Source organism: Camelus ferus, chromosome 16 (assembly GCF_009834535.1).
Source record: "Camelus ferus isolate YT-003-E chromosome 16, BCGSAC_Cfer_1.0, whole genome shotgun sequence".
NCBI lineage: Eukaryota > Metazoa > Chordata > Mammalia > Artiodactyla > Camelidae > Camelus > Camelus ferus.
In genome coordinates, this window is record NC_045711.1 from 34079611 (window position 1) to 34107538 (window position 27928).

Here is a 27928-nt window from a genome sequence, read left to right on the forward strand (position 1 = left end):
ACCTAAATTCCACCTCTACTCACCATGACCCCAATGATCAGCCCATTTGATTAGCAGTATTTGCCAAACTCAGTATCATAAAAGCCATTCTGATGCAATAGGTTCAGGGTTCATCCTGGGAGCCTTTATATCTAAACAAGCACCCTAGGTGACTCTTACCAGCAGGCAAGTTTAGAAGATTCCAACATGACGTCACTGAGGCCAAGACCACAAGTTGAATCCCTGTGTGAGACCAGCCTCTCTGCTAGATTCACAGTACAGAGACAGTACCCCATTGCAACTCGTATCAGTATCCAGCACCATGAGAACACACCCTATGCAGATGAGCCCAAAACTCTGCACTCATCCACATTGGCTATGTTTTCCTACTACCCAGCCAAGGGCTGGCTTTACACACCCAGAGCCGCTGTCCTCTAGGACCAGGGAACGCCGAGCCCAACCAGTTGTTTTTCCAGGCACTGCCAATCCTGCCTGTAACAGCCAAGGTAGGAGAGGCAGAAGTAGAGGGCTCTCCGGGGTCGGTTATTCAACAAATCACATACAAAATGGCCCAGATGGGTTCATTTTGGGTTTTTTAAGTCAACGGCCAAGATACTTTCAGCAGTTAAACTTGGTCAGTGCAAGGGAAGCCCTCAGGAAAAAAACAGCAGTCACGTTCAGGTTACAGCCCAGGATTCCCACCTCCCATTCCTCCCTGACGAATGTTGCCTCACACTGGTCTCCTCTGCCATCTCTCCTCCTCCCCTGGCCTCCTAGTTCAGAGATAGTTGTAGTCATTCACTAAACCGTTGGCCTCTCCCACTTTCCCAGGGAGCCAAGAACTCAGTGAAAGCCAGGAGGATGCTTCACCAACTTCCTGTGTCCCCCTTTCCCGCCCCAGATTCTGTTTCCACTGATTTAACCCTGAGCAATAAATCTGACTTTGTCATTCAAAAAACAAAAACAAACACACAAACAAATACTTTCCTGTTTAAATTCCATCTTCCCAGAAAATATCTTATTGGACCATTCCCTTCCCCTCATTAGTTTTCTTTGGTCCTAGATGCAGCCATTTGCTCTTTGACTACACTCCCTATTCCTAGGCTAGTCCTACCTTATGCTTCCATCCTACCCTGTACCTTCCCCCTTTCTCCTCCCCCAACCTCGGTCTCCTCCAGGGGGCAAAATTCACCATGGCTATCAATAAATATTCCATATTTGCATCTCCAAAATCTGATCACGTGACCTAAGGGCTTTGTCTGGTCAGGCCTCAGCATACCTCAGTTACATGACTTGTCCCTATTCAGATCAAGAGAGGTGACAGACACCACAAGAATCTGTTTTCTTTTTCCCCAGACTCCTCTGAACCACAGTTGTCTCCATTTCTCTTGCTTTGGGTTGAAAAGGAGGAAAGGAAGAAGGGGGAACATCCGTTGAGTGACACTCAGGCTTCTCCCCTGGCTACCCCTCTGCTCCAGGCAGCTACACACCATCCACTCCAATGAGGCACCCTCCCCATCCAACTTTCCCTTCTTCGAGGATTCGGCTGCAGAATTCCAACTCCCTTGTAAAAGAAGCTTAATAATATCATGATGGTAACCAAGGGAAGGAGGATATGGCAAATGAGAAGGGAGGAGGCCACATCACACTTGAGCAGCCAGCTCAGCCCAGAGGGGTGGAGAACCTGCGGGGGTGGAGGGTAAGGACTCACCCAACCCCCCCACCCCAACCCCATCCCCAGCCCCAGGGATTGTTTCATTTGCTAAATGAAGTCAGTGTGGCCCAGATGTTGGGCAGCTGCCTCTGGAAGCAGTTCTCGTGCTGAACTGCACAGAGGCCAAAGCAGTGTGCTGGGCTGGCCTCTGCTGTTCCGGCTGGTCCTCCGGTTGAGAGATAAACACAGCCTCCCAGCTCCCACCCCCACCCCCCCACCAGCCTGCTGGGGAGGTTGCCTTTTTAGGAAACTTAGCAGATTGGGAAGAGAAGCAGACAGAGAGAACGAGGCCTGGGTTAGAACCGTCACAGAACTGCAGAGGGCAGGGACATGCTATCGTGAGAGAGAAGGTGCCCTGGGTGGCTGACACCCAGCCAGGCCAGGAGTTTGGATAACCACCTGCCAGGGGCCAGGTCAGTGACTCAGCCTCAGACTCTGTAATCACTGGAACCTCTCCAGCCACACTCACCCCCAAGCCCCCAGCTCTCGCCAGCTCCAAACTCCCGTCCCAGCCACAAACAGAGCTGTTCCCTCAGACACACTCATTCCCTAGGGCCCCAGACACAACAAATCCTCTTCCTAGACACAGCGAACCCTTTCCTGTCACCCTCACAGCCTCACCAAACTGGCCCAGCTCCTTCCCTCATTGACACCTTCCCAGGAGAGGGGAGGAAGGAGGGAAAGAGGAGAGAGAGAGGAAAAGGTAAAGCCATGGGGGCCCAATCATCAGACAAGAAAAGGGAAGAGAAAAGATCCTCTGGCTAAACATCCCCCTACACATGTGCAAGATCCCTCTTTTGTTTGCCTTTAAAAAAGTCTGGAATGCTCATAAGCCAGCATCCCCTCTACCTATAAACCTCTCCTGACTCCCTTTTTGAGACCGAAGGTCTCACTGCCCAGGGTGGGTTCCACCCCAACAAAAAGCAAGCAAAGGGTGGTAAAGGGTGGCAATGATTACAGGGAAGCCAGGAGGCCCAACCAAACTGCCTGGGTCCAGGGCCACATGGTACACTCTGGGTGGCATTCCCAGCAACAACCCATGACAGCTCCCTTTGACATCCATCAGTGGGAAGGCTTCTCCCTAGCTTTGCTCAGAAGGGACAAGGGGCTTGTACTTAGGAGGGAGGAGATATCCCCATGGGTCCATTTCTACACAGAAGCAGCTAAGTTTGGAGAAGAAACAAAGTCAGATATCTGCTCCTTACCTCATCTGAGCACCAGGCACACATGGGACTCACAGCCAGACACTGCTGGCAGGAGCTCACACCTCGTGTGGCACAGATGTTGGGCCCTGAAACAGAGACAGAGGCATTAGCATCTGATTTGGCTTGAGCAAGTAGCTGGCCTGCCCCATCCTTCCCCAACTTTCCCCAATGTCCAGGTTTACATCTCTCAGATGCACACATACACCATCCCATAGACATTTACCAAACACAGGCTGTTTGGTAAGGAAGAAGGAGAAAGAGGGAGGTCAGGAAAAACTCATCACCGCCCTTAATTAATGAGGTGAGAGTGATGGCAAGTGATGGAGCAAAGCGGAGCTACGCACCCAAGTGTCAGATCTTAACTGATGCAAAGGCTTTAATTAACAACTGATTTGACACCTACATTGGGCAAATGAAAATCTGAGGCCCAAAGCCATGGTAATATGCCCTCTCTCCAATTATTCTAGTGATTTATTCACAGCCACCCTACAGGGAATTCAGGGCCCCAATGCACCACTAACACACAGCCTCAATATGGGGTTGGGGGGTGACTGCCATGACAGTGTCCCACTGGCCTGCCAAGGAAAAGCGAATCCTCTGAAACCTCAAGCTTCCCAATACATACATCTTGGGATCCATGTGTAGAATGCTTCAGGGAGAACTGCAGAAATATTACTGAAAGTTGACTGTTATAAGCTGGAAGAACACGGAATTTTGGAGTTGGAAGGCCAGTGTTTGAATTCTGAATGCTCTTTTTACTAGCTGTGTTTTGTCCTTGGTCAACCAAGTTTATCTCTATGAAATGATAATATCTATTTCACAGGATCTGTGCAAAGAATTCAGTGAGGTAAAGGAGATGCACAGGGTACACTACAAAATGCCACTCAAATGTAAACAGTCTTCAGACTGTCAAATGGCAGAGAAAAAGCTGGAGGGAGGAGCAAAGGAGCAAAAAAGCCCTGAGAAGCCCAGCCAGGAAGCAACTCCAAGCAGTTGCCTGGACAGAAGCCCCCATCCTCCCCACTTCCCCTAGCTTAGCCTTCCGGGCCTCAGCCAGGTAAACCTCTTCCTGCAGTGCCCCCAGGATGGCCTTTTCCGTACAGTCGGCCCTCCATACCCGTGGTTTCTGCATCTGCAGATGCAGATTCAAACAACCACAGGTTGAAAATATTCAGAAAAAAAAAAATTTCAGAAAGTTCCAAGAAGCAAAACTTGAATTTGCCACACTACTGACAACTATTTACATATCATTTACATTGGATTTGCAACTATTTATATACAATTCACATTGCATTGTAAGTAATCTAGAGATGATTTACAGAATACAGGAGGATGTGTGTAGGTTATAGGCAAATACTATTTTTATGAGGGACTTGAGCATCCTCGGATTTGGGTGGTGGGGGAAGCCTGGAATCAACCCTTTGCAGATACCAAGAGACAACTGTACAAGTTGCAGAATGAGGAAGACCCATTCCTACTGTGACCCAATTATCCTGACAATTCCTTTATCCAAGTTTTTAAAGTGGTCCCTTGCACCCAGCTGGTAAGACCAGCAAATATATTTGGGGGAAAATCATCCTCATATTAGAATGTTTTCCCAGTGTCCCTGAAACTTCTAACAGAGCTGAATGTCTCAGTCCATTTTATTATAGTGTGACTGAAGTCCCTTTCAACACTGGGAAAAAGAACATACCTAGAAAATGTGCATGTATACACACACACACACACACACACACACACACACACACACACAAAACATTGTTAAGAAAAATTATCCAAAATGTGGAAATAAGCAAAGGGAGTACTGAGAGTCCTTTCCATGGAATGCGGGGGGTAGACTAGTAGACCCACCATGTTTAGGGATTATCTGATTTTCCAGGGGTGTGTACCTTTGTTTGACTTCTACTGTAGTATATCTCACAAATCTGTAAGAGTAGAAGTGGGCCTGTAGAAAACCAATGGGAATGGAAATGATTCTTGGCGACAACGATGCGTATATTCTAATGCAATAGCAACACAAGTGACTTCTGTCTGGTAGAAAAGGTAACCACCAAAGGTTATGGTCTGCTGCCTTGTAGCACATTATCCAGTTTTGAATCTATTAGATAACTGATTTCAGCTTTCCTGTGACTGACCAACTATAAATCTTGCTTCCTTGAATTCTCTTCTGAATTAGTCTTAACATTTTGCTGGTCCCCTCATTAAGTTGAATGAAATTTTTGACACATGTTCATTTTACAGTTGTATAGGAATAATACTTTTAACTCTCTGAAAATTATACTTGAACGGTATCCATCTCAGGGCCTCACTAGAGGACAGGGGGACCCAACAGAAAAGATACACACATAACCAGTAGGCTATGGTCCTAATTGAGTCACCCACTAACAACATGGCCTTGGATGAGTCATTTAACTCCTCTCAGCCTCAGTTTCTTCAACTCCAGTATTCCCAACGTATTATAATTATTTATGTATCTGCCTTAGCACTGTCACTCAATAGAATTTTAAGCCCCTTGAGGCTTTCCTTGCACAGCCCAGCCCAGCCCCAGGCCTTGCTCAAAGGAGATGCTCAATACATATTGGAGCAAGTTGAGAGGTACTGGATTAGAATGGTTTTGTTTTGTTTTTTAAGCTACTGAGCTCATTTCTCTACATGCATATGCATAGAATTCTAGTATAAAACATGCAAATGGATTGGAATAGTGCCTTGGACAATTTAAACATTCACTGTTCTCCCCGAAATACTGGGTTTTATGTGGAATCCTTGAAGAACCTCATGGAAGCCCCACATTTCTTCAGAGCCTGGAATCTGTCTAACTTCAAAGGCCTTTCTCAACCGTAAAACTCTACAGGGGAGCTGCCACTGCGAACCCACGAGCACCCCTGGTTCCACCCTCTGACTGACTCCGACCTTGGCAGGCGATGTGAAGACCGCGAGTTGGGAATCTGGATGCAGCCTGCAGTTGTGCACTGTCTACAATGCAAGCTCAGTCTTCCCAGAGCTGCCGGATTCAGAGTGCCTGAAGGTCCAGAACCAACAGCACGACCAGAAGGCCTCTCTCCACAAGGGCTGCCTGGCCAGCTCATGGCTCATGGCGCTCTTTTCCCAGCCAGATGTGAACATAGCCCCCCTTTCCCGCCTCATCGGGAGACCTCTGAGAGAAGCAGAGCCTGAACTATTTTAGGTATCTGCCTCCCGTTTTGAAGTTCCCATGGGAATCGGCGTCCAGGAGAGTCATTCTGGACATAAGTGCCGTGGATGTTCACTAGGGAGAGAGGGGAGAGGGATGAGATCACGGGAAGAGTCAGAAGAGAGAAGACCGTGGGAGGTGTGGGCGCTGTCAAATTATTTTTTGAAAACGTTTCCCAATCTATCCATTTATCCAACCATTCATTCTCATATTAGCATTTCCTCATGAGTCCTTGACTTGAAGCCACAAAAGAAAGCCTTGCCAGATGTGAAATAAATAACAGCAGGTCCCCTCCCAGTGAACGGGCAGTCCCTGACCCCAGAGGATGAGCTGAGCTGCTGGGACTTGTTCTTTAGGAAGTCTTGCCTGGGGAGTCATGGTTACCCGGTTCCCCTTACCTCCTTTCTTTAATGAATCACAGGTTGATTTCATGAGAACCAACGATCCCCCTGGAATCCCCCTCCTCTCCCACTGAGACCTGCCACAAAGGACAGGTTCCCGGGAATGCAGTGGCTGACAGTGACTGACTCATCAGAAGTCTTCCAGCCTGGGCCATGCTGATTCAAGGAACCGCTGCTCCGAGGCCACCCCTCCCCCAAACATGTGGAAGGCGTTTGGGCCTCTGTTTCCAGTCATTCATAAGGCCCGTGTTCCTGCTCAGCCTCAGAGGCCCAGTCTCAGCCCTGCTGGAGCAGTGGGGATATTCATCAAAACTTTGTCATTGAAATGAATTGACAACCCCTATCACCCATTTCCTCCGACCGTTTAGCCAGAGCAAGGAGACAAGGTGGACTGGCCCTGGTCCTCACAGGTTGGTTGTGAGGATGAAATTAAACTGTCAAACTCTGAGCACAACAGCTGGCAAGACAGAAAGATCTCAATAAAGGCCACTGCTGCTACAGTTGCTATCATTTTTGTTGTTGCTATTTTTATCCTGAGTCCCAAGCTGTTTACGGCAGGTGATCAAAAATCCAGTCTAGGAGGGATGGCCAAGAAGAGAAGGCCAATTCGAAAAGACAGACAAGACCAGCCAAGAAGTTTGCCTGGAAAGTCAGCAGTAGAAGGCTGTGGTTTGGCACATGAGACCAATTCACAGAACCAGAAGAGAAACAAAGGGTGGGGAAAATGGAGAAAAAAGGGGAACAAGGAAGGGAGTTGGAACCAGGGGAAGTCATAATGCGTCAATGAGAGCTATTTTGAGGATATGTTGTCCAAAGAGACAGGATGTCAGAACGCAGGAATATGCCACCCTAGTAAGGCCAGGGGACTCCAGGAGAGGACAAAGTCAGAGGGAGGGTGTTCAGTGGGAAGGGAGGGCCATTGGTACTGCAAACACTATGGGCATCTCTCTTACTGTCTGCCAGGGAGGAGTTCTGGTCTGGGTCCCCAGACCCACCACTGACCTTTGACTGGTCACTTCCCAAATAAGTCCATGGAAACACTGGGTGAGCCAGGCAGTGCCTGATATTCCATTGCACTCACCTGGCTGAGTCATCCAAGCAGAAAACACATGCTAACTGTGCTATGGATGCAACAAGTGGTTTCTCTAGAGCAAGTTGTTAAGAAAGTTTATTTTATTTTTGTTCCTTCATTATATGTAGCAGAAGCTCAGTAGCAGCAGGAAGGTGGAATTCAAGGTAACACATACCTCTGTTCTCTGAGCAGAGAGCTCTAACAAGCATTATCCAAAGCAGTAGGAAGTCCAAACTATCATATAGGATGCATCCTGGTTTCAGACACTTTCCATTTTTTTCTAAAAAGTCCATCAGAGCCAATTAAATATGGTATTTAACATCAGAAGGCATTTGTGTACAATTTGCCTCTACCAATATTAAAATGTATGATGGGTTGAACTGTGTCCTCCTAAAAAGATGTGTAGAAGTCCTAACCCCTAATACCTATGACTGTGACCTTATTTGGAAATAGGGTCTTTGTAGATGTAATCAAGATGAGGTCATTAGGGTGGGCCCTAATCCAATATGACTGATGTCCTTATAAGAGGAAAACACCACGTGAAGACAGAGGCAGAGACTGGAGTGATGCAGCTGGGATACAAGGGATGCCAAGAATTACCAGCTACCACCAGAAGCTAGGAAGACACAAGGAAAGGGTCTGTCCAGAGTCTGAGAGAGAGCATGGCCCTCCTGACACCCTGACTTCAGATTTCTAGCCTCCAGGGAGAATAAATTTCTGTTGTTTTAAGCCACCCCAGTTACAGCAACCCTAAGAAGCTAATACAAAATGGATTTGCATTTCCACAGCATATATGACATGATTTTCAGGAACACTGCCCTGAAATACTTTGATGATTGAGAAAGCCAGCCTAGAATGAAAACTTTGCAATGGTTAACCCACTTATGGGTAATAGAAAAGCGGTTACTTTCGTTTTATACTTTTCTACTAACATGTATCAATGGTGTCAGCACTCATTCATTCATTCATTCAACAAATATTCACTGAGTACCTACCTGTGTCCGGCACTCGGCTAGGCACCAGAGACACGCTGATGAACTAAACAAACCCCCTGCTCCTGTCGAGCTTCAATCAAACATGCTCCACAGAAAACCAAAACATACACTACATAAAATTACAATTTCAAACAGTGGCAAATGCATCAAGGAAGCAAAGCAGAATAAAGGAATAGAATCAGTGAGGGGAGGGTCTCTTTTAGAGAAAGTGGTCAAGAAAGACCTCTCTGAGAGACATTTCAAAATGATAGAAGGAGTGAGTCATGGGAAGATCTAGGGTCTAGGGGACAAGTATTCCAGAAAGAACCCACAGGAGCTAGGTGGACCTTAGCCTCTTAAAGAAATAGTGGGAAGAGAGAGGGAAGAGAAGAGAGATGGCTGGAAAGGCAGTCAGAGACCACAACACTGGGAAGCTGTAGCCATGGGGGGGATTGTGCCCATTCTCCCTCCAGTGGGAAGTCACTGGAGGACTCTGAGCAGAGGTGAGCAGGAAAAGATCATCCTGGTCACTGAAAGGAGGGCAGACAGTAGGGGAGCAAGACCAGAAGAGACCAGTTAAGGAAGTAATTATCATAATCCAGGCAGCAAATGGTGGGGGTGTGGATTTGGACGGCAGTGGTGTCAACAGTGTGGTCAGACCCTAGATGCACTCCAAGGACTTGCTGATGTGACGGCATGTGGGGGCACGACTGAAAGACAAGAAGGATTTCGCCCTGAGCAAGTGGCTCCCTTCAGACAAAGTTCAAGTGTGTTGACCACCGGCTATGCCCTTTCACTGACCCTTCAGCCAGTAGACCCTGTCTTTGTAAGCGAAGCCAGATCATGTCTGGTTATCACCTCCAGCTGGGCTAATTAGGTAGCCATGTGCTGAACACTGCATAAAAAGGACAGAGTCTTGTCTTCTGTAGTTATCTAAAATGAACACCCCACGCCTGGAAAACACCCTGAGGGTAGGGGTAGTAAAACAATGATTATTATAGTGTAACAGTGGATGTGGTGGGGGAAGCATGCAGACGGCTGGCAGGAGACCTCAGGTCTAAAGCCACTGTTACTGCTCTGTGACCTCAGGCATGTCCCTTCACCTCTCTGATGCTCTCCCTGAGTCCAGTGACTCTTCAATTCTCTGTCACATCCCTACTCAAGAACTTGTAATTGTTCCCTAGTATTTAACAGGTCAAACCCAGTCACATCAACCAACCACTGGCAAACCCCCAAAGCTGCTTCCTTTCCCCATGCTCCCAAACATGGGCATAATACTTCCCTCATGACTTGTTAGGATTAAATGAGATAACCTATGTGAAAGAATCATCAGCACTGGATGCTCAGTAAATTTTAGTTCCTTCCTCCTTACCTTCATGCTAATCGCCTCCTACGACAGGAATGCTCATCCCTCCCCTTGACCCCCCACCTCAGGGTCAGTTTGCCTTTACAGTTAATAGTGAAGAAATCACTGGCCAGGAGACAGGAGCCTCTGGCACTAGACCCCACCAATGCCTTGGTGTGTGACCTTAGGAAAGTCACTTCACCTCTCAGGGCCTCCCTTTTTGCTTCTCTGTGAAACAAATGGTATTGGATTAGAAGATTTTCAAGGTGCCCTCAAAGTATATATTCCAGGCAGCAAGGATCAACAAGATGACTAATACTCCAGAAAACCTAGCATCCCAGGGCCCAAGACCCCTTAAACAATGCACACGTGTCCATTTCTTCCTAATGGTCCAACTAATATTTGATTCAAATGCTGCATCTCTGGAAAATTTTATCAGCATGGGCTCCACCTCCCATCTGACTCATTCAGTATAGAAAAGAGGCAAGCCTGTACCAAGCTCTGTTTGAGGCTCAGCCCAGTAGCGCCCTGTTGGTGACCTCTCTGGCATCCAGTTGTCCAGTTCTGCTACTTTTCCTCCTTTGGCTCATATCTTAGGCATATAGACAGCAGGAAGCAGTGCTGTCACCAGCCCTTGCTGCCAGCCTGTCTTGGTAGGAAGGCAAGTTGGTCTCACCATTTTGGAGGACAAACTGGCAAAACCTATTAAAATTAGAATTTTAAATGTTCATCTCCTTTGACCCTGCAGCTTCAGTTTAAGAAATTCAGCCTATAGAAACATTTGAACAAAGGTGCATAATAACAAACAAAGATGTCCCCTGCAGCTTTATTTGTAGTAGCAGATAATTGGGAATGATCCCAATGTCTGCAAACAGGGAACTGGTTAAGAAAATCCAGGTGTATCCATGTAACATTATGTTTTCTGGCTAGAATTACAACTCTTAGGATAAATGGTAATGAAAAGTCATCAACTGACATAAAAAGATGCCCATGGTATATTATTAAGTGATAATGATCCTATTGTGGATGATCCTGCTTGAGAAACAATGATAATAAAAATTATATATAGTGACATATACATAGGAAAAAAATTCTGGAGTAACTGTCAACAGTGGTTGTCTTTAAGGACAATACTACAAGGGACTTGGCTTTCTACATTATTCTATTTCTGTACTGTTTGAACTTCTTCTTTTTTTTTTTTTTTACAAAAAGCTGAATTATTTTATAAGCTAAAAGAAAATTAAAGCTAATTTAAATGTCCTCTCTTCCACCTCAGTCTCTACATTTGCATTCATGAAAATGTAGGCTCCCCAGAACACGCCGGGCTCTCTATAAATGGAGCACCTTTAGCATCAAAACCCAGTAACCTCCTAGAATCCCAAAGCTCAGTGGGAACTCAAGAATAAACTTGGTCTGCCCACTCCACTCCCACAACCTTCAGGAATCTCCCACGAGAGAGTGTGGTCTGTACTCAACTTGTAGGAGTCCCAAAATGGAGACACCACACTCTCCTCCTGCTCTGGGGGATTGATCAAAACTGCCCCTTGCAGGTGGCGTCAGCAGAGGTTGACTCTGGAGGAGTTTATCATGTGTGTTGGCTAATGCAGGGGTCTGGAACTATCAGTGGATCTCATAGGCCCAGGTTTTCTCTATCCAATAATCCCATAAGCAAACAGATTTAGGATTGACTGTGGGGCTCTCAAAGTGGAAAATGAATGTGCCTTTTGCCAAACTTCTGGAGCTCTCTTCCAGTGCAAAGTTTTTGAAGCTTGTTTCTAATGTAGATCTCCTTTTTTTTTACCCCACAGAAATCCTTATATGGAATTCCACATTATTAATCAGTTACAGGAAAACTTCTCCAGTTGACATTGGGAGAGGCAAGACCATCTCTCCCTTTGACTCCCTCATCTCTGTGCAGCCCCTAAGACACCAAAGAGCCTGAGGCTCAAAGGTAAGATGACTTGTTTAAAGTCACCCAGCAAATTGACGAAAATGCCTACAGAGCCATGAATCGAATAATTGGTTTCCCCATTCCAGACCCACAGTTCTTTTCACCCTGAGGGGTTTTTTCCTATAAGAAAAAAAGCGGTTTTTGTACACTGAAAAAATATAACACAAGTTTAGGTAAAGGAATACACACACACAAGAATTATTATATATGCAAGGGGGAAAAATCTGAATAGAACACGCTGTCTGATTAATAGTGAACATTACAGAGAACAGACTTAGAGGGGAACCAGCCATTTACTCCCCAATGTGTGGCTTTCATATAATGAGCATCTATCACCTCATTCTCCCCTTGAACGTTTGAACGTCTTCACTAACTGAACTTAGAGATGCTGCCAGGGAGGAGGAGGAGGAGTATTTTTGTGGGAACAAGACAGAAAACCAGAAAAGAAGACTTACAATGAGTTGTCTTTTTCAGAGAGGCTGCCCAAAATTTTAAAACATAGAATAGTCCCAGGTTTACTTAGCTTCTGGCCCCAAGGATTGTGACTTACCATATTTGACCACATTTGCTTTAATGACCAAGAAAAATAAAAGTGCTGGTTGCTGCAAAATCCTTTCCAATATCCTAGATATTACTACTTAGCACTTGGGAAAGCTAATGGCTTATAAATGGCCCAAATGCATCTATCCAATTTAGAAATTTAGAAATTGAAAGCTGGATTTGAGTCTGACGGATTTAGCCCCCTGCTTTCAGGGTAAATGTCTCAACACCTGAGGAAGATGGAATAGCCTCAGATAACTTCTTAGCATTCCGATACACACAGTAACATGGATGAATCTTAGATGTTTTACGCTAAGTGCAAGATGTCAGACTTGAAAGGCTGTATATTGTATGATTTCATTTACATGATTTTCTATAAAAGGTAGAACTGTGGGGACAGGAAACAGATCAGTGGTTGCCAGTAACTGAATGTGGGGAAAGGGAATTTCTGACAAAGAAGCTCAAGTGAACTTTTTAGGGTGATGGTAATATTCTGTATCTTGATTATGCTGATGGTTACTTGACTGTACACATTTGTCAAAACTCATAGAACTGTATACCTAAGAAAGATGAATTTTACTGTACATAAGTTATACTTAAATAAACTTAACTTAAAAAAAAAGAATGTTCCTGGCTATACTATGTGCATGGTGAGAAAGGCAGGTTTCATAAATTTTTTGCTGGACAGTCTCACATTTAAATAGACACCAGCAGTTTACACAGGAGAACAGGCAGCGCCATTTCTCTGCCTCCACCTGCTTTTCCACTTGAGACCTGAGCTCCATCAGCCACAGTGACCTTCCCTCTCCAGAAGGGCCAGGGGTCCGGAGAAGGGAGAAGAAGTGATGTGAAGCAGCAGGCCAGCTCTGTAGGCAGCAGAGGGAGCTGGGTCAGGCCAAGAGGTTTATCCCTGAAGCTGCTCAGTCACTCCCCCAGTTAATTATCTGTCTGCTGATTCATGAGTTGTGGTTCCTGTGGGCATGCTTCCTGGCTTCTCCTGCCAACAAGAGCAAAAAGAGTCTTAGGGCTGGGAGGGGATGATAACCAGAGATCCTGAGTTGGATGGGGAGCTGCAGAGGAGGAACTTCTACCAGGAAATTCCAGAGTCATACCCAGACTCCTGCTCACTGTTGCCTCCTTGCCCCCTCTTATACTGTCCCCAGGAGACCTCTGCCACTCACACTCACAATTCTGAGGGGGATAAAGGACGATGCTGCCCTCCTGTGTGTTTTCTCCTGGGAGAGGAAAAAGGCAGCACTTCACAGAGGGTCCCCTGAGTTTCCAGCACCGTCAGGTAAGAGGCCTAAATGGCGCAAGAGTACAGAGGTCCAAAAGCCCAAAGAACTCATGGCCTTGGCTGTATATTAATATCCTTCAGAATGCCCAAGCGGGGCCCTTGAGGGTCGTCTATGAATGAATGAATGCAGGTATTCAAATATTGGGTGTCTTAAGTGAGGCACAAAACCTCTAGATGCCTTTTCACAGCTACCCCTAGATATTTATTTTTCCACCTATGTGCCAGCCACTGGGCAAAGAGTGTTGAACAAAATCAGCATGTTCTTCTCCTCATGAAGCCTGAAATCTAGTGAATGTCTCTTACTTTCCTATTTTCCCAGAGACAGGACTTAAGGTTTTCTCATGGATAAAGCAAATTTATGGGCCTCTCTTCTCCTTGGGCTCTTCTGTGGGTTCTTGCTGGGTGAGGGCAGCTGAAGCATGCCAAGCCATCAATGGGGAATGGGTTGAAATAAGGAGGAATCCCCTGCCACACAGGTGTGGGAAGAGGGACCCACTGGTCTCATTCTGGGAACCTGGATTGCGTTCATGCATGAAGCAGTAACAGTCTTACTTTCAACACACTGTGGATACCATGGCTAGGAAGAATAATGTAGTAGCTGCCATTTATTGAAAACTTATTTTGTGCCTTTACCTCATTTAATTGGCATATTACAGAAGTGTCATTTTCTCCACTTTATAGATAAGGAAACAGAGGACCCAAGAGATTAAGTAACTTGCCCAAGGTAAGACAGCCAATAAGAGGCAAAATCAAGAACTAAACGCACATCTGACCGGCTTTAAACCATAGCCGTCCCTTTCCCCAGCCAACAAGCTCTCCTCCTTATGTCTCCCCAGGCTCTCAGGATTCCCACAGGGGGCTTCAGTTGGCGAGTTTCCAGGATATAAATTCAGGAGGAGAAATCAGCACCTCAGCTCAGAGCTAATCAGTTTAGACGGTGATAGCAAACACAACTTGTCGCTCAGTAGGACTCAGGTTAGAATAAAGACCTATAGCCCTGCTTCACTCATGCTGCTTAACAAGGGGAAAGTGGGGACACTGTTTCACCAAGGTTTCCATCAAGTTCAGTTAAGTAAAATGAGTTTTGGCTGAACTTGGAAAATTCCTTAAACCAACTGAATAAATGAAGCATTGCTTTAATGAAAAGAACACTGATTTCTATTGCAGGATAGTATCGTTGAGTTTTAACATTTTGTGTGAAATATATACATGTGCAAGTGACCCCCCCCAAAAAGACCTATATGTGGGGAAGACACAAAACCCAATGTTTCCTGAGTGAAGCTAAAAGATCACCTTTGTACATAAATTGCTAAACTGAAGTCTACCCTCAAATAATCTCTCTTCTCCTCATACCAGACTCTCCTACGCTGGGGCGGCCTCTCTGTGCGAACCCCACCCCATCTGTCTGTGTCCCTTAGACCCGTGTGTCCCAGCACAGCTCTCCTAGTCTCATCCCACCATCTGCTTCCCAGGATCTGATGATACCTGCAACCCAGCCCCCAACACTGGGGCGAGGATTTGAATATAATCGGAACTGCTTTTCCTTGGGGGCTTATCACTCTGGAGGTCTTCTCTAGGGTCTATGCTCCTGATTGACCCTAAGGTGCCTCTCAGAGGAGTCTGGCGCGAGCTCAGCACAACCCATCACCGCTTCTGAAATCACCCTAATCACAACGATGAAGCTGTGAACAGATCCCCTAGAGGATATTTAATATAAAGTTAGGTATGTCAATGCAGCAGAATCCTGCACAGATCATTATAACCGTGCACACCAGATCAACAAAAGGTATAGTAGAAGTGAGCGGCAGAGGGAGGGACACCAAAGTAACAAATACATTCTTCATCTTCACTAATTGAATCAAGCACCACGCTAGACTCTATCTTATGTTGCCTTACTTACCTCTAAAACAATAAGAAAATATAATGATTAGACTCAGAAATCATTCTGAAATTCAGGAAGTTGTAGATATGAAAAGAACACAAAAAGTGTTTTAAGTTCATGGAAACAGGCTTCTCTGTAGGAGACAGATGAGTTGCCTCTGTATTTCTCCATTACCCCCATCAACAGCAGGCAGCCTCTGAACCAAGGATATAACCTCTTCCAGGGCAAAATGCTGGAGAGTCCTAATTCTGTGCCATGGTCATCAGGCAGCTCACTGCAGGCTAAAGATATCAGATAACCTAGCTGAGCATCTATCACATGAGAAGCTTCAGCAGTAATAACTTAAACAGTCCCCTATATATTATCTATAACTCCTTCATCAAATTATGGGTCATAAAATGTGGTAATGACTCCAAACTCAAGTCATATACATTAAATACACACAGCTTTTTGTACATCAAACATACCTCAATAAAGTGTTTTTTAAAGATATTGTTGCCCTGTCCTGTACACTCTGTTAAACACACACGAGTCTTGAAGTTATCGAGTATTTCTGAACAACTATCTTCGAAATGCACTTACCAATAAATCTTACTTTTTAAAAACTATCTTCTGCAAGATCTAAATTGTCTTACAATTAGTACTACTCTTTTCATTAGAAGTACATATATGCACACTTGTGCATCCTCTGCAGAGGAACGCCGCAGCGGACCAGGAGCCAGACTTCACCCTGGGAAGGTCACCCGGGCTCCGGAAAGACCACAGGCAGCACCCCTGGGCTGTGCTCTGCTCTGCCCCTCCCAGCATCAATGAGGCCGAATGCCAACTGTCTCGGCAGCTGATAGTGTGTGCAGCAGCAGGAGAGACAAAACTAGGGAGTCAAGCCCGCTCCAGGGACCCCTGGCGTAGCTGCTTGCACACACTGGAGATTTTTCGGATGCTGAGTCTGTCCCAGAAGCGAAGGCACCGCTGCCTCCCGATGACACTGTGAGAGGCAGGGCCCTCATCCTCCGAATCGCTCCCGCAGGGAGCCACCAAATAAAAAACAAACACAAAAACTTTAAAGTGTAACACAAGGAGAAAGAGGAATGTGGAGTAACTGGCAAACCGGCGCGGACACACTCGCATCCGAGAAGCTACAACCACAAGCCCCTGCCAACGCGCGGGAACAGCCCCGGGAAAGCCCCGCGCGCCTGGGCGACCGGAGCCAGTCTGCCTTCGCGCGGCCGGGACCACCTGCGACGCGCGTAGCCCGGGCTGGACTCGGGGCTCAGAGGTGCGCCCACCGCACCGCGCAAGTCGGGACCGCCGCGAGCAGGCGCCTAACCCGGTAAGGGCTTCGGCGTCCCGGAGGACGGTCCCGAGGTAGCCTCTCACCCTTGCCACAGCGGGGCCGGGAGGTCTCCGGCTCGGGGTTCCGACGGCCCAAGCCTGGCCCCGCGCACTCCGAGCGCAGCCGCGCAGGACCCGCCCGCCAGTTTCCCCGCTCCAAATCTGCACACTAGGCTGCGGCAGGATGCGCGGCGCGGGTCACCCAAGAGCTGCGACCCGCCGCGCGGGAGCCTCACTCACCTCCGACGCCGACGCCCGCCAGCGCCCCCAGCACCAGGACGGCGGCCCAGAGCGGCCCTGCTCGCATCTCGTCCGCCCGGCGCCGCGCTCCGCCTCTGCCGCACCCGCCCGCCGCACAGCGCGCAGCGGCGCCCGCGGCGGCTTTTCCCGCAGCGGGAGGGGAGGGGACGCGGTGGGTGGGACGCAACGGGGCGGGCCGTGGACTTGCGCTTCCTCCCCTCGGGCCTTTTCTGGACCCTCCGCCGCAGAGGGGAAGTGGGAAACCGCCGCTGCTTTCCCGCCGCTTAGCTTCAGCCCGCGACGGTCAGCCTGCAGGTAGGCGAGGCGAGACTGGGACCGGAGCGGGGTCCAGGGTGCATCCTCCGCAGACATCCTGGTGCCAGGGTCCGCGCTGGGCACTTGGTATGCTTAGAAAAGCCAGGATCCTGTGGCCCCTCTCCTGACCCAGGTCATCTCCTCGGAGACAACCGCGCGGCTTTCTCTTTCACCTGAATTCCTTGGGCACTTTCCCTCTGTGCCTTGAATTTCGTTTCATTCACACGTTCATTCATTGAGTTCACAAAACTGTGGAGTACCTACTCTGTGGCAGGCTCCCGTTTGGTCCTTTATTACTCACTATTTATTTTCTCGGGTTGGTCTGGTTTTCCAGTAGACTCTAAGCCTCTTGAGGATAAGACCACATCTCAAGCTTGTGTGAGCATTTGATGTCCATAAAGGGCCTCTCTCTACAGATCCTTGCTAGAGAGTATCTAATGAACGTTTCAAGACACAGTCAATAAAATACTGCCTCCAAACTCAAACTCGCAGGCTTTGAAGCTTTAATCGTATTCTCCTCAAAGGCTTCCTGCCTCCCCCTCAATCCTACCTCTGGGTGTCTGGGGTTTCCCCAAACTAGAAACCCCAGGAGGCTCAGAAGGGCAAAATGCTAGGACTGTGAGCAGGAGGCCACCAGTGGCAGGGACTGGTGCAGGCTACCAATGCAATGGGCAGCTCTACTGCTAATTTTAAAAAATCAAGGCCTGAGGCATCAGGCAGGATTGGGAGGACTCTCCAGCTCTTGGGCTCCCCTAAACGCTTTCTGGCTACCCCTGGGCTTCCCTTAGCCCTGGCCTGAGATACACAGGGTGCCTGAAAACTGGCCCTGACTCAGCTCTCCAGCCTCATCTCCCAACATAACCCAAGAAGCTAGTTAGCATTCCCAAACTCTCCATACCTTTCTGTCTGACTAGTCTTACTTCCTTTTCCTACCTGGAAAATTCCACTTATGTTTCAAAACATCTCAGATGTCTTCTCTTCCATGTAATCTTGTCGTCCTCAGAGGTCCCAAACACTAGGATACTCCAAAAGACTAGCGCACCTCAGCAGAAGTGTCACTAGCAATTTGCAAGGGCTGGGGGCGGGGAGCCAACCCACAAAGAGTAGCTGGGCTTCCTGACCTGAGCTCCACAGACCTCTCCTAGCTGCTGGAGGGCCTCTAGGTCAGAAGCCATTTCAACAGTGTTGCCATTGCCTTGGTGCAAAATCCAGATCACTCAGCCTGGTTACATCTCTGTCTAACTATTTATTTGCTTAAATCCCATATATATAACCAGTCTCCCATTCACCTAGGTGTCATCTCAGCCTAGCTCTGCAGGCACCAACCACTTGGGGTGGGCACTGACCCAGCAAATATGCCATCTAAGTTTCCAGCCCTGTTAGCCTGAAGAACTTTCTTTAGCAAATCTGTAATGAAGGTCCACTGGCAACAAATATGCTCAACTTTTATTTGTTTCATCCTCATTTTTAATGATATTTCTTATGTATAAATTTCTAGGATAGCAGGGTTTTTTTTCTTTCAGTACTTTAAAGCCATTGTTGGAGGAGGGTATAGCTCAGTGGTAGAGTGCATGCCTAGCATGCATGAGGTCCTGGGTTCAATCCCCTACATCTCCATTAAAATAAATAAATAAATTACCCCTCCCCAAAAAAGATGTTATCCCACTGCTTTCTGGTCTTCACTGTTTCTGATGAGAAGTCAGCCATCATTTACATTCTTGTTCCCCTATCTTTTCACTCTGGCTTTTTTTTTCTATTTAGTCATTTGCACTCACAGAAAAGTTTCAAAATGCTTGAGAGAGTTCCCATTTTATTCTTTTGTTTTTACAGTTTCATGCATGTAAGTAAAAACATACATGCACATATAATAAAAGTATAAAACCATGCATGGGATTGATACACATCAACTCGAGGCTGATAGTACCTCTGGGAAGTAGATGGGGGAAAACAAGTAAGATGAAGCTTTAGCTATTGTATATGTAAATATTTTCAATTTTCACTTCTTAAAACACATGACTCACGAGTCTAGCCACCTCTGGGTTGCTCAGTTGGCGGCCCCAGATGGAGATCTCTCTCCCCAGCGTGTAACAATCATCCTGAATGGTCATGAGCAAAGGTTCCAAGGAAATTGGTAGGATGCTTGGCAGGGAGTCATCAGGTCTTATGAGTACAAACTTCCTGAGAATCCGTTCATTGTTGATACTGATTTTCAAGTCTCTTGATGGCTGGACACATGGACGTCTGAGTCTGGGCATAATGCTTCTCATATGTTTTAAGAACTTTTGAAGAGTTGGAACGATGGGCAGGGGTGCTCCTTTAGTTTTTCATTTTCCTTCCTTTTCTCTTGGCATTGTTTCATAGTGTTAGATTCCACTTGGATTCTGAAAACAGTAACTTACCATTAAAAGTGGCTCTCCTTGTTGAATCCAGGCCTGGTGGAGCATTCCAGTGAAGCCGGAAGGAGACGGGTTGGGCCCCCTGTCTCCACATCCCTCCCGGGGTGAGCTTCCCACATCAGGTGCGGGCCATGGAGACTGCTGCCCCCTTTATTCTTAATTCAGTTTCCCCTAATGTTAACATTTTGTATCACTGTATCATAATCCTTGAACACAGAAAATTAACATTGATATGATACTATTAACTAATCTAGATACAATATTTGAATTTTGCCAATATTCCACTAATGTCCTTTTTCTGGTCCAGGATCCCATGTTCTATTGTCATCATGTCCTCTTATCTGTGTCTTCAGTCTATGACATTTCCTCAGTCTTTCTTTTTCTTTCATCACCTTGACACTTTTGTGGCAATTATTAGGCCAGTTTTTGTGTAATGTGTCCCTCAGTTTGGGTTTGTCTCATGTTTGCTCATGATTGTATTGAGGAATTCTAATTTTAGTATATGTGCTACAAAAGCCAACACTATTGATGCATTCTAGACAAAAGTTTTGTGCCCTGTCATCACATCATATTGAGGGTACCTGATGACAATTATCTTATCACTTACAATGTTAACTTTGATCACATGATTAAGCGGTGTCTGCCAGGTTTCTTCACTATAAAATATTTTTCTCTTTGTAATTAATAAATATTTTATGGGAAGATACTTCAAGTCTATGCTAATATCCTGTTTGTTTTCATACTTTACCCACTAATTTTAGCATCCATCAATGGTTCTTGATTGCAATTAGTTAGTGTGATGTTTGGTTAATAGTGACTTTCTATTTCCTTTTTTCCTTCTACACCTATTAATTGGTATTCCACAGTAAGGAAGACCTGCCCCTTGTCTCTCATTTTAAAGATGCAATTATTTATTTATATCAGTATGAATTCTTGGATATTAATTTTATTCTATGAGTTATAATCCAATACTATCATTGTTTATTTTGTTGCTCAAATTGTCTCAAAGTTGTCTCTAGCGGCTTTTCGTTTTTTTTTTTTTTTGTCTCTAACTGCTTTTAAGTTTGGTTTTTTAGCTGCACGACCATAAATTGAATAGGTGTTGTTTTCCTCATATTTTTGCTGCTTGGCGTTGGTGAGACTCTTGGATATATAAGTGGTTTATTTTTCACCAAACATAGAAACTCCTTAGCCATTATTTCTTCCAATATTTTTTCTGCCCATTCTCACTCTCCTTAACCTTCTGAAACTCCAATTACATACATTTTAGATATTATCTAAAATAAATTATCCCACAGGCCACTGAGGCTCCAGGGTTTTTTTTTAAATTTTTTTTTTTTCAGTTAAATAGTCTAGTGATCTCTTTAAGTTTCCCAGTTCTTTCTTTTGCAGTCTCCAGTATGCTGCTAAGCCTAGCCAGGACATTTTCCAGACATTGGGTTTTAAGTTCTAAAATTTTCCTTTGCTTCCCTTTCATGGGTTCAGTTTCTCTGCAGAGGTTTCCCATATCTTCAGTCATATGTCTGTGTTTTCCTTTAAATCCTTAAAGATGTCTACAACCACTATTTTAAAATTCTAGTCTGCTAATCCTGATTCATCTCAGGAACTGTTTCTCTTAATTGCTTTTTTAAAAATGGTGGGTCTCAATTTCCTGCTTATTCACATGTGTAGCAATTTTAGATTATATACTAAACATTGTAAATGATTCATTTCGGAGTTTATGTTGCCTTCCCTTGAAGAGTATTGAGTTTTGTTCTATTAGGCAATTAAATTACTGGCAGGTTATCTTGACAGGTTTTATTCTTTTTCAGGGCTGGTCATTTTTAAGTTTATCCTTAGTCCTAGGGTGTTTTTTTGTTTTGTTTTGTTTTTTGTTTTTTAGTGTAGAACATGGTCCTTACTCCTAAGGTGTGGACTTTCTGTATCACCCAAGTATGCAAGTTGCTTAATGAGATCTTTTCATTCTGACTGGGCTAAAACTGCAACATCTCTAGTGCAATCTCTAGTGTTCCGTTCAGCTCTTAGCTGCTCTCTGCTAAGCCTGATAAAGCCCCATCGAGTACGCATGCAGCTCATCCCTTATCCAAAGACCACGGGGCTCACCCATGCAGACTTCTAGGGGCACCTCTCTGTTCAGTTCCTTCCTCTCTAAAAGCCTTTCCCACAAATTACAACTTCCTCAACAGCACTGAACTGTAATCTGTGCCCTTCAGCTCAGTGAGACCATCGTGCCCTTCTTAGACTTCACCTTCTTGCACTACAATCCAGAAAGTTCCCCAGGCAGAAAGCTCGTAAGATATAGGACTCATCTCCTGTGTTTCCCTTCCTTCAAGGATTATAATTCTGCTTTGCCAAGTTCAGTGTCTAAAGCAGTTTCTCAAATATTTTATCTCAGTATATTGTTGTTTACTGTGGGAGAGCAAGTCCCATACCAGTCACTTTGTCACAGTCAGAAACAGAAGTTCTGTGATTACTGATTTATCCAACTCCACCCCTTGAACCATCACTTCTCTGTGGTGGACAGGAGATCCCTGAGTGCAGGGGCAGTAGCTTATTATCTTTATATTCCCCAGTAGGCCCTTGGTAAATAAAAGAATTTCTTCCTATTGTTACCTTCTAAGCAGCCCTTGATGGTTAATTTTAATAAATATAAATCAAGCAAAGATGTTGCAGGATCTGAGTATCTATTCTACGATTTGCCCAAGTAGCATACTCCCCACCTGACAGGACCCAGGAGGGGTATCCAGTGCATGACAGACAGAAGAGCTTCCCGAAGATCCATTTAAGATGCAGGAGTCACATTATCTGGTGGGGAGGGTATAGCTCAAGTGGCAGAGTGTGGGCTTAGCATGCACAAGGTCCTGGGTTCAATCTCCAGTACCTCTTTTAAAAATTAGTAAGTAAAATAAATTACCTCCCCGCCAAAAAAGAGTAAAATAGAGTCACATTATCTGGCTCCTTGATTGACATTTGCCAGGCTGACACCAAAATAGGGATCCTTTCCCTGTGTTCTCATCAATAGTCTGCCCCTTTGGGGAAGCCCCACTCTTACCCAGTTCCTCACTGTCACCACTGTAAGTTGAAGGAATCACGTTCATGGCTATTTCCTGGACCTCTTGCCTTCAAGGTCATGCTTAGCTCCCCTTTGTACTATGAGTCAGAAGGCCCCTGGATTCAGGTCCCTGTCCCACCTCTTACTAGTTAGATGATCTTGAAAGAGTCTCCAAACCCTCTCTATGTTCATTTTCCTTATCTGTAAAACAAAAATAGCTATCTGTTCCCTGCCCTTTTCCCCACTCTCTAACCCACTCTGCTTCCTCCCAACACACACACACATTTATGAAGTTCTAGAAACCAGGGATGTGAAAGCTTTTGAAATCAGAAAAGCACAGAGGAATATGTTCTTATCATTGATATTATTTGTGAAGAGATTGTAGATCTATCAATGCAAATCTATCCCTCTAGTTAAAGAGACTAAGTGGAGAGAAATTACATTGGCCCAGCATCTTCTCTTCCTACCCATTTGGCAGAGGCTCTTCTGTCCATTGAGAGGGAGATGGTCTAGCAGTTCCTTTGGCTTGAAGGAGATGGGCTTTTCAGAGTCCACACGGACTAAAGATGATATCATTTGGAATGTCTGGGCTCTGGGGAGATACCCGAGAAAACATCCCTAGAGTTTTATCAAGGTTATGGAGGGATGAGCTCAACCTTGGCATTTAACATTTATTTCTAATTAGGCACCTGCTGTGTGCCAGGTGCTTCTTAACGTACTGAGGATGCGATGGTGAAGAACACCAGCTCTGCACTCCCAGAGCTTGAGCCCATTTGGGCCTGAGACATTCAGGTTCTATCTTGGGATACATCTTCACGTGAGCCAGACCTTTCTCTGCCGAGAAGAAAAGTGAGAGTCTAAGGTCTTTCCATCCCAGCTCAGCAAACAAAGTACTGCCTGGCCAAGCCTGGATTCAAGCTCTGTGCCCACAGAAGGCATCACATAACTGCTCACACCCCACCTCAGATCAGTCCAGACACCTTCCCCATCCAACCCCCAAGTCAGGGTGATGCATCATTCTGAAAAACAGAGCTGCTGCTTGGCTTCAGGTCTCAAATTCCTGTTCTGGTTTCTCTCTAAATTCCTAGTCACCCTCCTTGGGGCCCTGCTTCAGTGACTCCAAACTTGTAGCTGGGCTTCAGACACCTATTTTAGACTTCTCTGGTCCTCCTTATTCACCTTCCTGAGAGACAGAGTAAGGTAAGAATTGCCTGCACAATAGTCAGGTGGCCAGGATTTGAATCCTAGTCCCACCATTCGTCAGCTCAACGACCCTGGGCAAGTTGCTTAATTGCACTAAGCCTCAGTTTCCCCATCTGTAAGATGAGGTTCAATGGAAAGAATTAATGTAAGCCATTTAACACAGTGACCGGCATATAATAAGTATTCAACAAATGTGAGCTATTTTTTTTCTCCTTAGATCAACTCATCTATACTGGATTCCCAGTCTATCCCCATATTCTGCCTGCAAGTCAAGATACCTACTACTCAGTGTTGCTGCCTATCACTCGAGCCCCCTGGGCTAGTTGAGGCTAGCTGAATTGAGGCAGTAGGATGTTATAGGCTATGGGCAGGGTCAAACTGACCATTCTCTGATCTAGCTTGTAGGTCTTGTCCCAACCCATGGCTCATCCTTGGCATAATTAGTCCTGCTGGGACAAGTCCCAGATTGTCCCAAGCTCATGGACCCTGCTTCTTGCTAACACTTAAAGCATCCGGGCAGTTTTGAACCCAGGGACAGAGTTTCTTCACCCGAAGTCTTTGGAGGAGTTTCAAGGGATCTGAGACCGCCCCCCCTCCAATATGCAAAAGTTTCTGTGATGTATATTTTCTACAGAAATAGTGCTTCATTTTCACTAGCTTCATAAATTGGTCCGTGATTCCACATGTTAAGAAGTATTGCTTCTGGGGACTCCTAGAGTCTAGAACCCCGTGAGGTTGGTAGGCCTTATTTTCTGGGCCACTGAGGACTCAGAGAGGCCCTCACTGTAGCCAGCATCAACAGTATCCACAGTTCCCTGCCACCACACCAGCTTCTCTGTAGAAACAGGGCCCAGTCAATGGGCCCCCCCAAATCTGCCTGAATCCATTCCCCAATCCCTCAACTCAGTTCTACCCAACAAAGAGGGTTATCTGCACGGGTCTCCTCCAGCTGGAGAGTGGCCTCCCTTCCTCCCCAACCCCCACTTCCCCTCACAGTGACAAGTTACTCACCCAGGTCTTTTTCCCCAGAGTGTGATAGTCTTCTGAGAAAGAGAACTAGAATGTGAGAGCACCTTCTTAATAAATAAATAAGTAAATAAATAGCCTTCTTTTTATATACCACCATTTTTACAAATACTGATCAATCCTCATAATGACTCATTTTACAGAGGTAGAAACTGAGGCTTGCTGGGGCGAAGGGACAATTAGTAGTAGCAGTAGTAATATATTAGTTGCCATTTATTTTGTAATTTTTATGTGCAAAATACATGCTAAGAATTTTTTAATACTTTATTTAATCAGCACAAGACGTCATGGGAACCCTGACTTTACAAGTGAAAACCGGAGGCTCCAAGAAATGGGGCTATTAGCCCAAGAGCACCTAGGTAGTAAGTGGCAAAGCAGGGGTTGAGAAGCAGGTCCGTCTGACTCTACGACCCACTGTCTCCCAGATGTTTCAGATGGGCGCTGCTGTGCTCCTGGGAGAAATTCCTATTGGAATGAACGCTTTTCCATTTCCATTTCTGAGACAACATTGGGAAGTCCATAAAGAAGTTATCCCTGGGGCCCCTGCAGCCTGGGCCAAGTCCAGGAATCCTGCGCACCTGGCCCAAGAAGGCACACACAGCCTCTTCTCCAGGAAAAGCCTGTTCTTACCCTCCCACTCCCGACGGCTGCTCTATTTCCAGATCCTGACCACTTCCTGTCTTAACTATTACAAGAAGTTGCCAGCCATGCCCGGCTGACTCCTGCAATATGACAACTACACTGGAAAAAAACTGGGCATTAGACCAAGGTCTGGGCCAAACAGAGGGCCCCTGGGATTCAGCTTTTCCCTGCAAAGATGACCAAGAGCGGGGTGACTGTGAGCTGGGAGCATGACCAGCAGTATGCCTCACTTCCCCAAGGCTCTGGCTGTTTCCACCCCGATAAGGCCTGCAATCCCCAGCCTGGACTTGGAAGCCATGAGGTCTGAAGAAGGATGGAAGGGGAGGGCCCCCACCTCCTTCATTCCCAACAGGACCCCTGGCAGGAGAGCACCTTGGCCTCTCGGGCTCTCCCTCCTCCCTCCCTTCTCTCCACCCCTTTTGCTCATCCTCCTCCCCTCGGGAGCTCAGACACCTGTGACTTCCCCAAGGTCCGCGCTCCTCATCCCTGGGTAGTTACTCCCAACTATCATTCATCTGTCTTCCTGACCCCTGTCTTTGGTCCTTTCCTAGGAACTCAACACTCCAGCCATCCCCTATAGATGCCCAGAGGATTTTGCATGTGGTAAAACCTTCAGATTGGGGCCATCCTAATTAATGAATGCCCTGTTTTCTAGAGCTTTCCTTTGCCCAGGTCACAAAATGAACCTCTCTTTCTTACTGCCTCAGAATGCTACTGGGCAATCCACTGAATAAGACTTAATCTTAGATGACAGAGTGGTGACAACTTCATGGCTAACATTTATCAAGGGCTTATTATATGCCAATCACTATACCAAATGCTTCATAGATAGTAGCTTGTAAAATCCTCCCAATACCCCTTAGTGAGATGGGTGTTGTTTTTACCCCATTTTACAGATGAGGGCACTGAGGTGCAGAGGGGGGAGTCATTTGCCCAAGGCCACTGACCGGTATCTGGAGTCCTCAGTTCCAAACCCCGACATTCTAGTATCAGAGCCCAAACCTTCAATAATCAAGGAGTCTGGTGACTAATAATGGGCATATCCAGGAGTCTGGTGACTAATAATGGGCACCTGGGACACATGGCATGTGACCATGGGTGCCCTTTGAGGTAGGGGGACTCTCAAAGTCTGTCAAAAACCGATTGTAGCATGGCAGAAGATGGAGAAGAAGCACATGAGAGAGTTGCCAAAGGTACGTGAAATTAGCTACATGGATTATAAGACGTAAGTCTCCGCCCTATTTAGCTGTGACAATTTTTAATCATATTTTTTAAATGGAGGTACTGGGGGTGGAATCCAGGACCTCATGCATGCTAAGCATGTGCTTTACCACTGAGCTATACCCACCCCCCTTTAATAGTATTTTTCATCAAGCTAGAAAACAAAAGCAAATAAAAAATATGAGTGATTCTATCACAAGACTACACCTAACAAGTCCAAATTCCCAGAAAGTAAGAAATGTGGCAACATGTTCACCTTAACTGCAAGTCATCTCACACCAGTGATGCATAGCCTCCCCTTGAATGTGCTCTTCCTGCTCCATCTTCGCCCCCCAAAAACCCTCAAGATTCATCTCAATCAGATGCCCCAGATGCCACACAGAAAGGACCAGAGGACTGAGGCCACCAGGAAATATACCCTCATTTCACCCTCCCAGCTGGAGCCCGAAGCAGCATTCCCCATTTCCTATGAGGTCAGTTTTTAGACTCTTATTCCCTGGGAAGGATCTCCCAGTCACCTTTTGTCTCTAGTCACTGCCTTATTTCAAATCACCTCGGTTTTTCTGCCTTGATTTTCTTACATACTGGCTTGATTTTTTTTTTCCCTTTTGACCTGCTAGCAGGTTTGTACCAAGGGACCTGGGCACTTGGCTTTCTACTTCCTTATGCACTCCTACCACCAGGACATCTGGTGGCTGGAATGATACACGACAGCCAAGTAAAGGCAAGCTTTGAGGAGAGGGGAGAAAAAGAAATCAGATTCCTTAGAGCAGAAAGTGACTTCCAGAGCATCCTTGACCTCAAAGGGAAACTGAAGCCCGGAATGAAAAAGTGGGTCAACAAGGTGATAGACCACAGGGCGTGAGGCCAAGGGGCTGAGAAAAGAAAGGGCGCCATAGCTGGTGCTTAAGAACCCAGGACGAGGGTCTGATTCCTGAAGCTTCTGCCCAC

The 27928-nt window shown here is 46.0% G+C and overlaps 1 protein-coding gene across 2 annotated transcripts in view; it reads right to left on the reverse strand.

Moving 5' to 3' along the window:
* ITGB3 (integrin subunit beta 3) overlaps window positions 1-17265 on the reverse strand; it is a 49613-nt gene extending 32348 nt beyond the window's left edge. The window contains exons 1-2 of one of the 2 annotated variants that reach the window (XM_032457160.1): window positions 17123-17265; window positions 2899-2984 (exon numbers count right to left, since the gene is read on the reverse strand). In XM_032457160.1, coding sequence (XP_032313051.1) covers window positions 2899-2984; window positions 17123-17189 — 153 coding nt within the window. In that variant the 5' untranslated portion in view covers window positions 17190-17265. Of the gene's footprint in view, window positions 1-2898; window positions 2985-16927; window positions 17034-17122 lie in introns of those variants that run through there. The other variant, XM_032457161.1, reaches the window with a different exon arrangement.
* Between the last annotated feature and the right edge of the window lie 10663 nt (window positions 17266-27928).